Source organism: Castor canadensis, chromosome 14 (assembly GCF_047511655.1).
Source record: "Castor canadensis chromosome 14, mCasCan1.hap1v2, whole genome shotgun sequence".
NCBI lineage: Eukaryota > Metazoa > Chordata > Mammalia > Rodentia > Castoridae > Castor > Castor canadensis.
Window position 1 is genome coordinate 40,590,176 of NC_133399.1, and position 14,731 is coordinate 40,604,906.

The window sequence follows — 14,731 nt, forward strand, 5'->3', positions numbered from 1 at the left end:
CTTGGCGGGGCCACAGGAAGCAGCTCTCTGTCTGTGCTGGCGTGCAGGCCCCGTAGCCACAGCCCGGGAGCCCGAGGAGCCGAGGCCTAATTGTTTTGTTCATGAGACGCAGTGAGACTTTCCAGTGGGTTCCTAATGAACTGGTTTGTTATCTGCTCTTGCTGCAGTGCTGGTGATTACATCAGAGGCAGGGGGCCCAGCCGTAATCCTGAGACTTCTGTCAGCCTCAGCCATACATGTGGGGCTCCTTGTCACATTGCTGCTCCCTGCTCTGCGTGCTTAACACTTTGTGGGCCCCCCTGCCTTTGTGGGTACCCAGATGCCTACCCCCTAACACAGATGGCTGAGTAAGAAGCGAGTTTGTTCCTGCCACCGCCCATCCAGCCTTCACTTGTACAGTTACCATGATAAGGCAGCAAGGTGCAGGGAAGGTGACAGATCACAAGGATACTGGGGAGAATCTCTGAACAAGGGAAGCCAGTCTCAGTGGCAGCCCGCACTTCTGGGAGGAGGGGTGAGCTGATGCTGTGTTTCAGCAGGGTCCATTCTGAGGCTGGGAAGACCAATTGTCCCTTCCTCGGGATCTGGCTTGCGCCCTGCCGGCTCCCCAGGTCCTTCTTCCCCTCCTGGCCTCTAGCACTTGCTGTAAGCTTTGCTCATGCTTCGCCTTGGCCAAACTCAGCCCTCTCTGGTGTCTTTGTGTCCTCTTCTCCTCTTAGAAGGACACCCAGCACTGGTTTCAGGCCACTCTTAAGTCCGTGAGACCTCATCTGAACTTGTTATACCTATGAAGAGCGTACTCCCAAATGAATTCCTTCTGGGGTCCTGGGTTGGGAGTGTCACTCTTTAGCTTTGTGCACATGGGAGAAGGAGCTGCAGGCAAGCAGAAGGTGTCCCTGTGGGGGTCCAGGGGCAGTGACAGCTTGATGAGTGAGGTTTCATCCTGGGCGTGGGGAGACACAGGACACTTGAAGAGGGGGTGCCCTTTGGCCTTGGGTGGAGCACAGACTGGAGCCAGTAGAGATGGGCAGTGACCCTCATGGGGCTGTGGTGGGGAGAGACAGGTTGTTGTTATGCTTCTGGACCTTCAGGACTTGGTGATAGAGAGGATGTGGGGACACAGGGGTGATAGGGGCTGAGCTGTGTCCTGGGTTTGTCAAGGTTTGGTTCAGCATCTGGTACACATGGTGCCACCCAGAGGCCAGAGAGACAAGGGGAAGCCAGGCCTTCCACACTGAAGACACTGTGCCCTGAGATTGCACTGGGCCACGTGGGAGTCCCTGGCTACATAAGGCCCATTACACCTGTCCATCAAAACGTGAAGTTAGCCTCTGCTCTGCGTTGCCTGGCTGTGTCTCCAGTGCCTGTGAATGGCCAGGTGGGCTTGCAGTGACACACCAGGTAGCACAGGCCCTCGTCATGGTGCTTGTGCTTGTAGCATTGCCACAGTGTCTATATGGAGGGTCTGTGGCAGGGGCCGGGGGACGCAGGGAGCAGAGGGATGGCATTTGGGTTTGGATGTGCTCTGTGAGGGACAATGAGTGGTCAGCTGGAAGATGACTTTGCCCTCACAACTCAGGGCTACTGCTTTTGAAGGACACCCCCGCCCCATCTGTCCCCATCCTCTGCAGGTGGCACGGGCCACACATTCGCCCACAGCCTTGGCTGCTCGCTACTTGCCCACCCCAGCAGCGGCCTCGTGTTCTGCCTTATTCCTGTGGTTGAGCCTCTGCTGAAAGCACTAGAGAGTCCCCATGGTGCACACCATTTGGGTTGGTGATTTTATTGAGTCATGTTTAATAATTTTCTCTTTAGGCCAGTGGCTGTGAGTTCGCACTTGCATTTGCTGTTTCACAGGGGCAGATTGTCATACTTGCTGTCTGTTCAGATGGCATGGCCTCTAATTAAAGCTCAGAGCTGCTTCAGTGGGAAGTGTGGCCAGCAGGCCCCTGGAGGCTGCGGGGCAGGTGGCATCTGCAGCGGTGCCAGGCACCTGCCTGTTAGTTTATGCAGAGTGCGGTGGCTAGCTGGAACACTCAGAAGTCTGGGTGACCCCAGAAAGTGCAAAAGTAAGTGTGTTTGCATGCGTGTGTAACTGTATGTGGGCACATGTGGATACCTGTGTGTGTGGTACGCACAAGTGTGTGCCTGTGCATATGTGTACACATGGGTACCTGCATGTGTGCTTTCCCCTGGAAATAAGGTTCTGGTGGGACTCCAACTCATAAAAGCAAGGAGCTGTGGATCCTCAGCCACTGACAGACAGCAGCCATGGGTGGTTTCAGGGGAAGGGCAGTGCATGTCCCCTGGGCCCCCCAGAGGCAGAGGGCAGCTGCAGGGAGTCTGAGGCCCTGGGACGTGTAGGGGAGGAAATGTCGGGGCACAGAGCATAGATCTAAATGTGCCCTGGAAGCATGGGTGACCTTACCTTCCAGAGGGCTCTGTCCTTGGCTTGCACAGCTTTGGAGGACCCTCAGGCTCATGGTAGTCTAGAACCTGTTTTCTCGCTCCTGTTGGGGTGTTTCTGCAGTGTTGGTAGCCTGCTGTCACCACACCTGCTTTGGTAGAAGACGTGTCTCTTATTTCCGATTGTATTGCTGGCCAGGAAGAGGCCAAGGGACATGGGGGTGCTTCTGATGTCCCACTGTAGGAAGGGCCCATAAGGGAATACAGAGTGAGTGTCTATCAAGACCTGCATTTGGGGGAGAGTGTAGGCTAGTGACCTGTGTGGCATAAAGTGAGGAAGGTGACAAGGATAGGAGTACATCACGTGTCTGAGTCCACTTGGGAATGCGATGGGAGACCATCACTGGAGGAGAACAGCGCTAATAGCACCTTGATTGCAGCAGTGTCTGTGTGGGCATAGGTGATAGTCTCCAGTAACAGGCAGGAAGTGCTATGGCTTTGCCCATGTTTGTCCACCTGGGCGTTGGAATATTAAATGACTACAAAAGGGATGAGGCCGTGGCTCCTGATGTGGAACATTACCAAAATCTGCCCCATGACAAAGGCAGGTGTAAAACAGTGGCTACAGGATGTTGTTTGCACAAAGAGTTGGGGTTGTCGGGGGAGGTGGGCAGGTGCTGCAGGGCACGGCATGCAGCTGCCACCACCTTCTGTTTGTTTCTCCAGAACCGGATCTGTAGGAAGCAAGTGGTGGCTGCTGCAGGCAGTTGTCTCGCCCTCGTCTATATTTTCCTGGGTCTTCCTTGTGGGAGGCTCCCAGCCGGGATGCTCCCAGCTCAGCTGCCTCGCTTACTCTGGGCCAGCATAGCTGCCCTGTGCAGGGACCCTTTAGATCTCAGGCATTAGGGGCCTGCCTGCATCACGCTCCACTTAGAGTCTCATTTCTGCCTTACAGACCTTAAGGGCTGCACTTGACAGGCCCAGCTAAGCCCGTGATGGGCTGAGGAGTTCACACCTTTTGCATTGCGGTATTAAAGACAGCTTGGCTGGGGTTCAATATGGCTTTTATTTTATTTATTACACTTCACAGAAGCAACCCACTTTTACCTGACTCAGTCATTTTGTTACAGGATAATTTTGCAGAGCTGAGTATAGAACAGGCCAGGGAATTTCAGGTGGTGGCAGAGAGGGATGGGACACAGGAGTGAGGGTCACATTCCCCGAGGGCAAACACCCCTGTTGACTTACACAGTCCCCAACAACATCAGGTTGGTCCCTCCCTTTCCCTAGAAAGGTGCCGTGATCTAAATGTCTGTCCCTCAAGTTCATGTGTTGGAATGCAACCTCACCCTGAGACGACAGTAACAGGAGGCAATTCTCTCATCAGGGTGGCCGGGATTAGGGCCCTTACCAGATGACAGCGGGGAGCTGCTCTGCCCCTCTGCAGGAGTCACACCAAGAAGTGGCCCTCAGCAGACACTAGTCTTAGAACCCAGCTCCCAGAGCTGCAATGCCTGCCACCTCAGCCCTGTCCACGTCTCTGCAGCTGGGGCGCAGGTCTTCCACACACAGTAGAGCGCGTGATCCTAATGCTGCCCCTCTCTTCCTGGCTCACTTGGGTAGCAGCCTGTAGGTAGTGAAGCTGTGGAAATGCTAATAGGGTCCTGATGGCTTACTAGGCATTAATGTTTATCCCTATGAAAGCTTCCATTTACTTCCCTCTGAGGCCCTGGAGAGAGAAATGGCGAAGTGGCGGCTTTTGGAGTTAGATCTTCCTGTCATTGTACCCACTCCTTCCCTGCAGTTCGTGACTTCGCACAATTATGGCCAGCCAGTACTGGGCCATAGTCATGGGGTAGGTCCCCACTGGGAGGGTCAGGATGCTAGTTGAGCACTTGGTGGCAGCTCTTCTGGGTGGTGCCGGCTGCCCTGGGATCCATTAGGTATGGAGCCATTGTGGGCATCCAGAGGCTACTGGGCTGGGCTCAGTGACCCCACCAGTGCTCTCCATAGCAGGCACGGGCTAGCCGTCTGAACTGCTCACACCCTGACTTCTCCTTTTCTCATGCTTGGAAAGAAGAACTCTTATTTGTCTCTGCCTCCTGCCCTGCTCTGCATAACCAGTGGTCACCCGCCAGCCCTTTCTCATTTTCTCATTTTCCTTGGAACTTAGCAGTGTGTCCTGGGAGACCTGCATCCTGGGTGGTGGGCTGTTTGATGTGTCAGTCTTCTGAGGTGGGTGACAGTCACATCACTCACAGTTCTTTGGTGTCTGGGCATCGAGTGACGGGTGAGCAAGAAGCAGAGACCGTAGATTAGGTCCAGGCCCTGAAACACAATGGTCATAAATCTCCCACTTGTCATTGATAAGTGACAGCTGCACGGGTTCAGCCTCTGGCTCAGCGACCTCTCCGCCCTAGATGCTTCTTCAGGCTCTGTGACAGGACCCATCCTGGGGCCTCATGAACTGATGGCAGAAGGCTCTGCATTGGGGACTTGTGTTGCCTGAGTGAGAACACAGAGAGCAGCTGGCACCCAGGTGACTGGGCTCTACCCTGCGAGCCTCCCCTGCCCAGCCCTGGTCCTGTAGGAGACCCTATGAGCTCCTGAGGCTCAGTGACCTGGGGTCCCAGCCCTCCTGAGACTGGCCCTCCCCGAGGTGCTCATCTAAACAAAAAGTCTCCATCCCACTGGGCCGATCCTGAGAAGCAGGAGACCTTGTGGCCAGCCAGGGCCATGCAGAGCCTGGCAGCAGCTCCCCCACCCCCAGGGGAGCTGGAAGGGGAGCCGTGTAGTGGGCACTGCTGCCGTGTGGGGCTTCCTGGCTGTTGGGAGGCAGCACCTCTCTCTGTCCCAGGCACCTCTGGCTTTCCTCTGAATTAATTCAGATGTAGGAATGCAGAACATGCCATGGTTCAGAGTCCGGAGATGTGACTTTTCCAGCTATTTATAATTATGTGGCCATAATTGCAGAATTGACTCTAAAACTGGCATCTTGTGTTGCAACATCTCAAACCTCAGGGGAGGAAAGGCCCTTGAAGATGCGCTCTCCTCTGAGTGGAGAGTGCCCCTGGAGCTTGAGTCTTATCTGATAAGTGTGCCTTAGGTACTTGCACAATAGTGCTGTCTATAGATGTAGCACTGGAGTGAATCACACCCCACACCCAAAACAAAGTAAGCTAAGGTTGCCTCCAAGCTATAGGTCCTCCTCTCAGGCCAGGTATGGCTTTTAAGAGACTTGGGTGGGCGAGGGCTGGCTTCCTTCTCTCTGCGGTGGTCATTGGGGCCCCACATTGTTGCGCTCTACCATCATGAGGTCCAAGTCATGAAGACAGCAAAGCAAAACAGAAGCAGGCAACTTGCAGGGTATGTGTCACCTGTGGGTTTGGGAGCTTGGCGCCAGCTCATGGCTGCCAGGGGGTTGTACCCCCTGGGTGACATGGGCGCCTTTTGCCTGGGTCATCCTAGACTGTGGGACCTGGGCCCCGATGTGGGTGACATGTGGCAGGCTTAGGCTCCCTGTGGTCCCCTTGGGCTGGGGGGTACCCATGGTGAGCAACTGGCTTGGGAGGGCAGCCACCCCATTCCTGCTATAGTTAGGCTCAGGTGCTGTGGTGGGGAGAGAGGCACCACAGTTAGGACAGACTGGGTTGCTGTTAGTTTCCTCACAGATGCAGCTGTTGTCACCTGTGTAGTGCATAGGAGTCTGTATATGAGGTGTTCACCACTGAGGTCTGTAAAATTATCCTGTGCTGTAAATCAGGGTGGGCAGACTTTCTCTAGGCATACTTTTTTTTTTTTTCTTTGCAGTGCAGGGGACAGAACCTGGGGCCTTATGTGTACTAGACTAGCACTCACCACTGAGCCACACCCAGCCCTACACTTTCTCTAAAGGCCCTAGAGTGAACTTAATAGCTTTGCAGGCCATACATCTGTTGACTGCTGTACCTGGGTGTTGACTCACAAATGCAGCTGACCGAAGGAGCTTGGGGATTTCCTTGTCCTTTTTACAGACATTTGTTCATGATTGGCCCATACTGTATTTGTGGCCCTGCCTTGCATATATCTCAGGGTAACGTATGCACAGGAAGAGTGTCTCTCCCAAAATGGTTGCCAGAGACCACCCCTGGGTATTTGTGTCTTGCTGTCACACAGATCTGATATTTAGTCTGCCCACAATGGTTAAACACACTGCAGTTTTTTCAGAGCATACATGATATGTGTGTGCATGTTCGTGTTTTTCTGATAATGAAGCAGAGAACGTGTTTGTCTGCATTTCTTCCTACCCCCGGTGAAACCCTGAGGAGGGGCGTCACTTGCTCCACACTCCTCAGGGATGCATGCTCCCCTCCAGCCTCTTGAGGCTGCTCCTTGTGGAAGCCCTGTGTTTGCTGGGCAGCACTGTCACTCCTATTGGTTGTGGGAGACAGCGCTTGTTTTCCAGGGCTGGGAGCACTATTGAGCACTCTTGATGGTTGGTTACAGTGGTGCAGGAATCTGGTGAGTGGTCCTGCCAAGGGCCCTATGAGGTACACTTTTTGGGGCTGTTGGCCACCTTGATGGGAGGTACCCACAGAGCCTGTTTGTGCCACAGCAGTTAGGTACCAAGAGGGTGACTTTCCTGCTCACAGCCCAGCCTCCCCCAGACTGGAGCAGGGAGCTCAGCATCCTGGGATGATAGCTGAGAGCCAGTGGAGGACAGCCATCTGCATGTGGAGGCCATCAGGGTGGGGCAGTCACTGCAGGAACCCTGCGCAGTGCAGCTTGTCTGGGACAGAGACCCTCTATATAGGCTGGTGACCCTGAGCCCTCGCTTATCACTCCTGCCCTTTCATCTGTCCCTACTGGGCTGGGGCACTAATGGAGTCCTGATGCCTTGCACCAGGATCATGTAAGATTGGGTCGGGTCTCAGGACCATCCTCCAGCCATCCTCCTTTCTCATGGCTCTGGGACTCAGAGGCAAGCTCCTCTCCTCCCTACCATGGGTGAGTCCTCTGCCTACAGTGGCACACAGGCCCTGGGGTGTGCGCAGACACCCTCTCCGTGATCATGCCTGATTTCTCCATCAGAAGCTAATGACTAGACCCGCTCCCCCTGAGAGCCCCTCCATCTCTGTTGCATGTGCTGATGGGCTGCTAAGTTGGGGCAGATGGAGCTGTCAACCTCAGTAGCTCTGGCAAACCCTGACTGTAAATGTGCGTCCCGGTGGGATGGGAGCTGGGCGGGAGGACACGATAGATGGGAGTACTCCATAATGAAAACAAATAGCACTACTTGCTTGCCATTTCATTTACCTCCTGGGTACCAGGTCACAAGCACCCTAGATTTCTCTTGCCTGCTGCATGCTCCTCTTGGGTGGCTCTGCAGGAGGGACGGCTCATGGCCCAAAAGAACAGTTCCTCACGGAGGCTCAGGATCCATGCACATGTGGTCCTCACTGGTGCCAGCCCTACTGCCTGGCCCGGATCAGGGGCTGTGGGGCATTTAGGACTGAGTGGCCGGGGTGGCTGGTAAAGATCTTTTGCTCACCTTAGCACTTTCCTCTCTCAAACCATCAGGCTAAAGCAGATGACAGACACAGGGAAACGACTGCTCCTCCCTTCCTGGCCCTCACCGGCCCAGCCTCCTTCTTCCCCAGCTCTCTGCAGAGTCCACGTACAGCTGTGTGTGGCTGTTTCCAGGGGCTCCCGTCCAGAACTTGCCACCCTAAACAAGCTGGTACCAGGCTCTGTCCTGGCCAGGGCACCAGCTGTGGGTAGAGGACATGCTGAAAATGGGGCCAGCATTGGCTGGGCCAGGTTCCAGGCCGTGTTCGAGGTCACAGCAATGTGCTCTGCAGAGCATGTCTGTCCCCCGCCCCCACACACACATGCACACGCACACCCCACGGACGCACCCAGGTGCTCTTTCTAATTACTTAAGGAAAAGCAGTTGCAGGGCCACTCGATACAAATCCCTTAAGCTGCTGTTGATGGTGACGCTGGGGAGGCTGTGGCCAGCCAGGAATCCGAAATACGGACACCATCTGTGCTCCCACTGCTCTGTGGCCAAATTGCACCACCGGCCTTGCTCTCTTGCACAGTTGCCATTAAGTGAATTGAGTTTGCTGGAAATCGTTTGGCCATAAATATTCCTTCCCGCTCAATGTGATTGGGCCTTACTGTTCCCTAGGTTCCCATGCTGGATCCTGCAGAAGGTGGTATGGGAGAGGGAGGGAGCGTCAGGATGTTCCAGAGATGCCCAGGCTCTGCAGCATCTGATTTGAGGGCCTTCCAGAGCCTTGGAGAACGAATAAGAGGAAGGACGCTCAGAAGGGCTTGTCCACCATGCTCAGTCAAATACCTGCTCTTTCCTTCACTTCCCTTAAGGATGGAGGGACTGTCTATTTGAGGGGGCAGCAGATAGTGCCCAGTGGGCTTCCAAGGCCCAGCATTTGTCTCTCCAGGAGACAAGGACCATGCGCCCAAAGTGGGAAGGGTGGCAGCTGGTCTGCAGCCACCCTGAGTCCCCTCTGTCCTGCACCCACCCACACAACCTGCTGTCCTCCCTAGAAAGATGCCAAGGACTGCTTTATCCTCTATGGTCTAGGTCAGGAGTTGACAGCCAGCCCATGCCCGTCTAGCCCAGGCCTGTATTTATAAATAAAATTTTATTGGCACACAGCCTCACACACTCACTTGCACCTCATCAGGATGCTCGGGTCCAGCCTGAGTGCTCCAGGTCCAGGCAGGGCCTGGCTTCTGCAGAGTGGAAATGGCTGCTCTGGACACTGGGGTTTGCACTCAGGTGTGGCTTCTCTGCACCCTACCCACATCTCCAAAGTTTTGAGTGTGGCCAGGCCTCCTGTAGTGCCTCCATCACAAACTCCATCTGATGTGACATGGAGGTAGTGAGGAGGTAGAGCCCCTGAGACCAGCAATCTGTGTGGGGGCAGGGTGCAAGGCATAGGTCTGCACAGCACAGGAGGCTGTGGTGGGGTCTGTCTGTCCTCCTCAGGTGTGCCTGGGACTCCTAATCACAGGTGGCCATCCTGTCCTGGATAGCATTTCCGTAAGGCCAGCCAGAGACCCGCCGTGCTGCCACCCCTGTGTGTGGTATCTCAGCGCCACCCTTAGCAATGAATCCTTAGGCCGCTGGACCCTCCCTCAGCTTCCCCTCAGGTGACGTCTTTCTCCCTCCAGCCCTGGAAGGTGGTGGCTGTCCATGAGGCCAGCATCACCCTTGCCGAAGTCCTTTGAGGAGGGGGCCATCATTTGCATGTTTCTTTTCTCTTCAGGAACCACCAACTTTGTCATCTCCCTGACCCTCCGGGATGACTGTTGTGGAATGTTCCTTTCCCATTCTGTCATAGCCTTTGGGAAGGATATTTTTGTTGACACTGCAAGTGGCAGTGAAATCTCAGGCCTAGTTGGCCTTGGCTCCTAGATGCCTAGCCCCTTGGTAAACCCAGGGTCCTGTTCTTATCCCCAGGGGATATTTGCTAGGTGAGACTCACTCCACAGATCACACAGGTGTGCACAGCCTCACCTGCACCTGAGCAAAGAGGATGCTATCTCCTGCCTCGGGGTGGTGGGGTAGGGAACTGGGCCAGGTGGGCCTAGACCCTCTTCTGGTGTCTGTGGAACCTGGTGCCTCAACAGGAGGAGCTGATTTTATAGTGTGTCTCCTACCCCACAGTGCACATGCCGGAAGGATATGGTAAAGATCTCCATGGACGTCTTCGTCCGCATCCTGCAGCCTGAGCGCTACGAACAGTGGAAGCAGGGCAAGGACCTCACAGTGCTGGACCACACCAGGCCCACAGCCCTGAGCAGCCCCGAGCTGAGCTCCTGGAGCGCCTCACGGGCCTCACTGAAGGCCAAGCTCCTCCGCAGGTGAGTGGCCTGCCCAGGCCCAGCACCTAGTCACTTCCTACTGGCCGCCCCTCTCCGCCCTGCCTCCCATGCACTCTCCTCTCTCCCTTCTCCTTGCCTCTGTCTGTGTGTCTGTCTCTGTGCCAGAGTACATCCTCAGCCCAACTGTCTCCAGGCGGTGGCCCCTTTGGGCAGGAGGCATCTGTCCCTTCACACCTGCCACCTCAGCAGAGCCCGGACGCCTGCAGGACATGGTGTCCCTTGGCTTTCTGCCTCAGTCTCTGGTGTGAGGACCCTGTTTCTGTTCCTAGGGTGCTCAGGATCCGTATGGGCTCTGAGCGATGCAGTTCCCCTTGTTGGACTCAATGTGAGGTCTGCGGTGCCCTTGCTCTGTGAGTCTGCAGCTGCTCAGGTGATGCAAACATGTGGCTTAGACTTGAAACCCTATCTCACCGCAGATCAGGAATCGTTCTGCCTTGCAGACCCCTCTCAGCCCTCTCCTACCACAACAGCGAGTCACAACCAGTGTGCATCTGCATCTGGCAGGGGGAGGAGGGGCAGAGTAGCTGCGTCCTCTGGACCATTGGTGCCAAGGCCAAGGAGATGGGCAGCAGGTCTGGTGAGGAAAGGACTCCATGCTCGGGGTGGAGGGGCTCACGCAGCCCAGCACAGCCCTCGCTTTGGGGCAGCCGTCTCCATTTGCTTATCTCAGGCCATGCCCAGCTCTCAGGGCTGCACTGTTTGTGGACAGCACCCTCCTTAGCCCCAAGTGGGGACTGAGAGCTGGACTGGCTCTGCCAGGGAAGGGCCAGAGGGCACAGGGGAATCTGGCAACCACTCGAATGCCACAAGAGAAACCTTCAGCAAGCATTGAGGGTGCTGCCAGGAAGCCTCACCCACAACCCTGGCACTGGGGCCTCCTGTAACTTTCTGAGGCTGCAGAACAGGAGCCCCACTGCTGCTGTGCACTGCATACACAGCCCCGTGCGGCAGCTCCTCCTGCTCTGCAGGGTGGACCTTAGAGCCTGGAGCAGAGAGGTCGTGGATAGTCTGGAGGCTTCTTCCTCACCAGACAACCCTCATCATTTATAACACATCTGTCAGCAAGCCTTGGGCCTTGTCCACTTGTTTTCTTTACCCTGTGGCTATGTCTTCTAAGACATAGTTTTCTGGAATGTTCTCACAGCTCTTCCTGACAGTCATCTGGCAACAGGTGGGGCTCTCTTTTCTGGTTCCTTTTGTTGCCTGCCCTTTGATTTTCTGCTTCGCATGTCCTCATGTAAAGCAGCCCTGTGCCTCGGCTGTGTGCTTCTGGTGGCACCCAGAGTGGGGCAGGCACAGCCGCCTGCCTGGACATGCTGTTTGCATAATGGTTAATTGATTGTGGCTTGGGCTAATTGGTCAGCTAGACAGATTGCCAATAACAGGCACCTTTTAGCACCGCAGTCCAGGAAAATGGGGATTGGAGGCTGTCTAAAGAGCTGCCAAGAGGAAACACCACAGAGGGAGCTCACCTTGCCAGAACCTTCTTCACACAGAGGACCTGCAGAACAGCCTGGCCCCCCCACCATCCCCAGCCCCTGGCCACTAGTCACGAGCTCATTCCTTTCTGGGGCGCTCCTCTTCCCCCCCCCAGCCTGCCTGCCGCCCTCGTTCACTGCCATCCTGGGGAGCTGTAATAATCCGACAGAGGGACTGAATAACAAATTAAGTCATGTTCCCAAGGATGTAATTTTCTTTAAAGCTTTTAGTATGTAAAACAAGGCTGATTCCTTTTCCCTTCTAAGTCACTGGCTCTTTTGGACCAGTGCTGCCTGCAGGTATGTTTAAAAGCCCTCACCTGAGGCTCCTGCAGCCTGTAAGTGCCTCTGTACCCGCTGTACCATTCCCTGGCAGGCCAGGGCCCTCCATGTGGCCATCCCCCTACCCCAGCCGTGCCCATCCCTGTGGTTGGGACTCTGAGCTTCAGAGGGCTTATTTGGGGCTGCAGTGCCTCTACCTGAACATCCTTGGCTTGGGGTAGCACAGGGGGTGGCTGTGTACACCCTTAGACCAGGGGCCTGTGGCCTCCTTGAAAATGAGAACTACAGAACCATGGTCCTCCTCCTGCCCTGACCTCTGCCAGTATAGGCAGTCCCTCCATGTCCAGGCCACATTTCCATCCATCTCCTGCCGCTCCAACCAGAACCTCAGGGGCACTCCAACAGGTGTGGCCCTCTGCCTTGCCCAGTGTGCAGAGAGCCTGTGTCCCACCTTGTCACTGGGAAGGAGGATGGGCAAATGCTCATCCTCCCTCCTGTAGCCCAGCTGCCCACATGGGAGACTGCTCGTCCGCCTCCACCAGCCAAGCATAGCCCATTGTGTCATCGACCAGTAGTTCCCCCGGCACCCTGTGATGCCCTCAGATGAGAAGGGAAGGCGCAACCCACTACAGTCACCAGCGAGCCCTGTGGACAAGCAGCCTTGCCCCTCTCCTCTCCCTGCTACCTGGCTCGTTCTCACTCTGAACCACACCCCCAACCGTGGCTGGGCACCACCACCCTACTTGCCCTACTCCGCCAGGCCCCTATAGACATAGTGCCTGGCTGCCCAGGAACAGGCCCTGGCACCTGCTGGCCACAGAGGTTTTTGGAGCTAGGGACTCACTGAAGTCCCCCAAAACATGTCCTCAGTTTTTCACAACTGAGGTTCTCAAACATTCTCAGGTCCTTGCCTGGAGGCAGGGAGCACCACAGGGAAGGGGGCCAAGCAAGGGGCCATGTGTGTCTGAGACAGTACAGCCCGGGGACAGCCTCACATCCAACTCCTGTGCTTGGAGCCACACATAGCCATGCAGAAGTTGAGACAACTTTGAAGAAAAGGAGCAGACAAGCAAGCTCTGACTGTCTGAGCCACCAGCACTGTGGAGGGCACAGGGCTTGAGACTGGCACCTCCTGGGATGGGGCTGTGGTGCCTGTGAGCAGGAGGAGCTGTGCCCATTGTGTTGGGGCTGGCCACATACCCAAGCTACCCATCTCCCTACACAAGACAGTGGGCAGCTGCATGCCTACTGAGGTCCAACCCAGGTGGCCTTGGGTGGGCAGGAGGGAGGGGCATCTCCTGGGTAACAGCCTCCCCACAGCACAGATCCTGGCACAGACTCCCTGTGGCCCGCCAGAGCTCCTGCTCTTTTCCTGTGCCTGCCATGGCTCCATTCAGTACTCCCCTCACACAGCCAACAACCTGGTCTCTACCTCATCCACAGCAGTATCAGCCTTGGTCCTGAATCACCGGGTCCTGGGGGTGGGAAAGCCTGGATTGGAGATGGAAGAGAAGCCGGGCTCCACAGAAAACTTGAAAACAACCTACATGGTGGAAAGTGACCACGTTTATGGGAAGAGCCTGTTGTGGGGTGCACTGAGGGTCATGCTGACTCCTGCACAGCAAGAACCTGAGCCAAGAGCTTATCTGGGATCCATGGGCATACAAAGAGTCTTATTTGGAGTTTCCAAATAAGACAGAGTCCTCAGCTGAACTGCTGTGTGTTTCCAGGTTGAGAGCCTGGCAGAGGTCCAGAATCGCCTGCACCATGGCAGGAAACCCATCTCTTTTGTAGCAAGTAAACAGGTCAGCAAGAAGCTCATAATGCAGCAAGCTACACAACAAGGGAATGGGCCTTCAGCAGTCAGTGTGCCCACCCAGACACCTGTGAGACACGCACAGGTGTAAAGGTCTTTTAGAAGTACAACATCCCAGATTTCACCTCCTTCCTCAGAACGCTACTGCAGGATGTGCTCCAGCTAAACAGCAGAATCCAGGAAAGCCATAGGACCAAGGAAGCAGACTCAGGAGAGTCAAAGGGAGTCAAGAGTCATGCCATAGTGACCTGAGCGCTACCAGCTGTCAGGGAGCAGGGACTGAGGCCTACTCCCTGGTTGTCACTGAGGAGGAATATCACCCCTGCATAGGAGACCACTGTAAGAGGAGTCGTGAGAGTGAGGCCAGAGGTGCTTGGAGATGCCAAGAATACTAAGCATCCAAAAGAAGAGAGGCCAGTACTAACACAGTGGTTGCCAGCAGGGAGCACAGCCCATAGGACCCTGCAGCCCTGGCTGATCGGCATGGAGTCCTGCAGAGGTGCATGTGGATGGAATGCTGCCCCACCCAAGGTGCTGGCTGCTGGGGGCTGGATGCTAGGAGAGGAAGCCAACACCAGACAACAGGATGGCCGCATCAACAGACGCAGAGGGACTAGAAAAGACAGATGGAGGCCCTGCATCTGGGAGGGGCCTCAGGAGAGGGGGTGACAGCAAGGACATGGGGGCATGCACATTGGGGATGACTCTTGGATGTGCAGAGCTATCTTCACATCTTGTGTCCCCCCATGCTGTCCCTTGCTGTGCCGTGTGCAACCTGTCCTGGCTCTATGGGCATGGCCCTCTCATGTGCACACCAGGTCCCACCTGATCTCTGCGGTGCAGGGCCCAGTTC

The 14,731-nt window shown here is 55.6% G+C and overlaps 1 protein-coding gene across 3 annotated transcripts in view; it reads left to right on the forward strand.

Annotated features, from left to right (window-relative positions):
• Kdm4b (lysine demethylase 4B) overlaps nucleotides 1-14,731 on the forward strand; it is a 122,443-nt gene that overhangs the window by 82,024 nt on the left and 25,688 nt on the right. For all 3 annotated transcript variants that reach the window (XM_020172387.2, XM_020172389.2, XM_020172391.2), the window contains exon 10: nucleotides 10,085-10,281. In XM_020172387.2, the coding sequence (XP_020027976.1) occupies nucleotides 10,085-10,281 (197 nt within the window). The remainder of the gene's footprint in view (nucleotides 1-10,084; nucleotides 10,282-14,731) is intronic.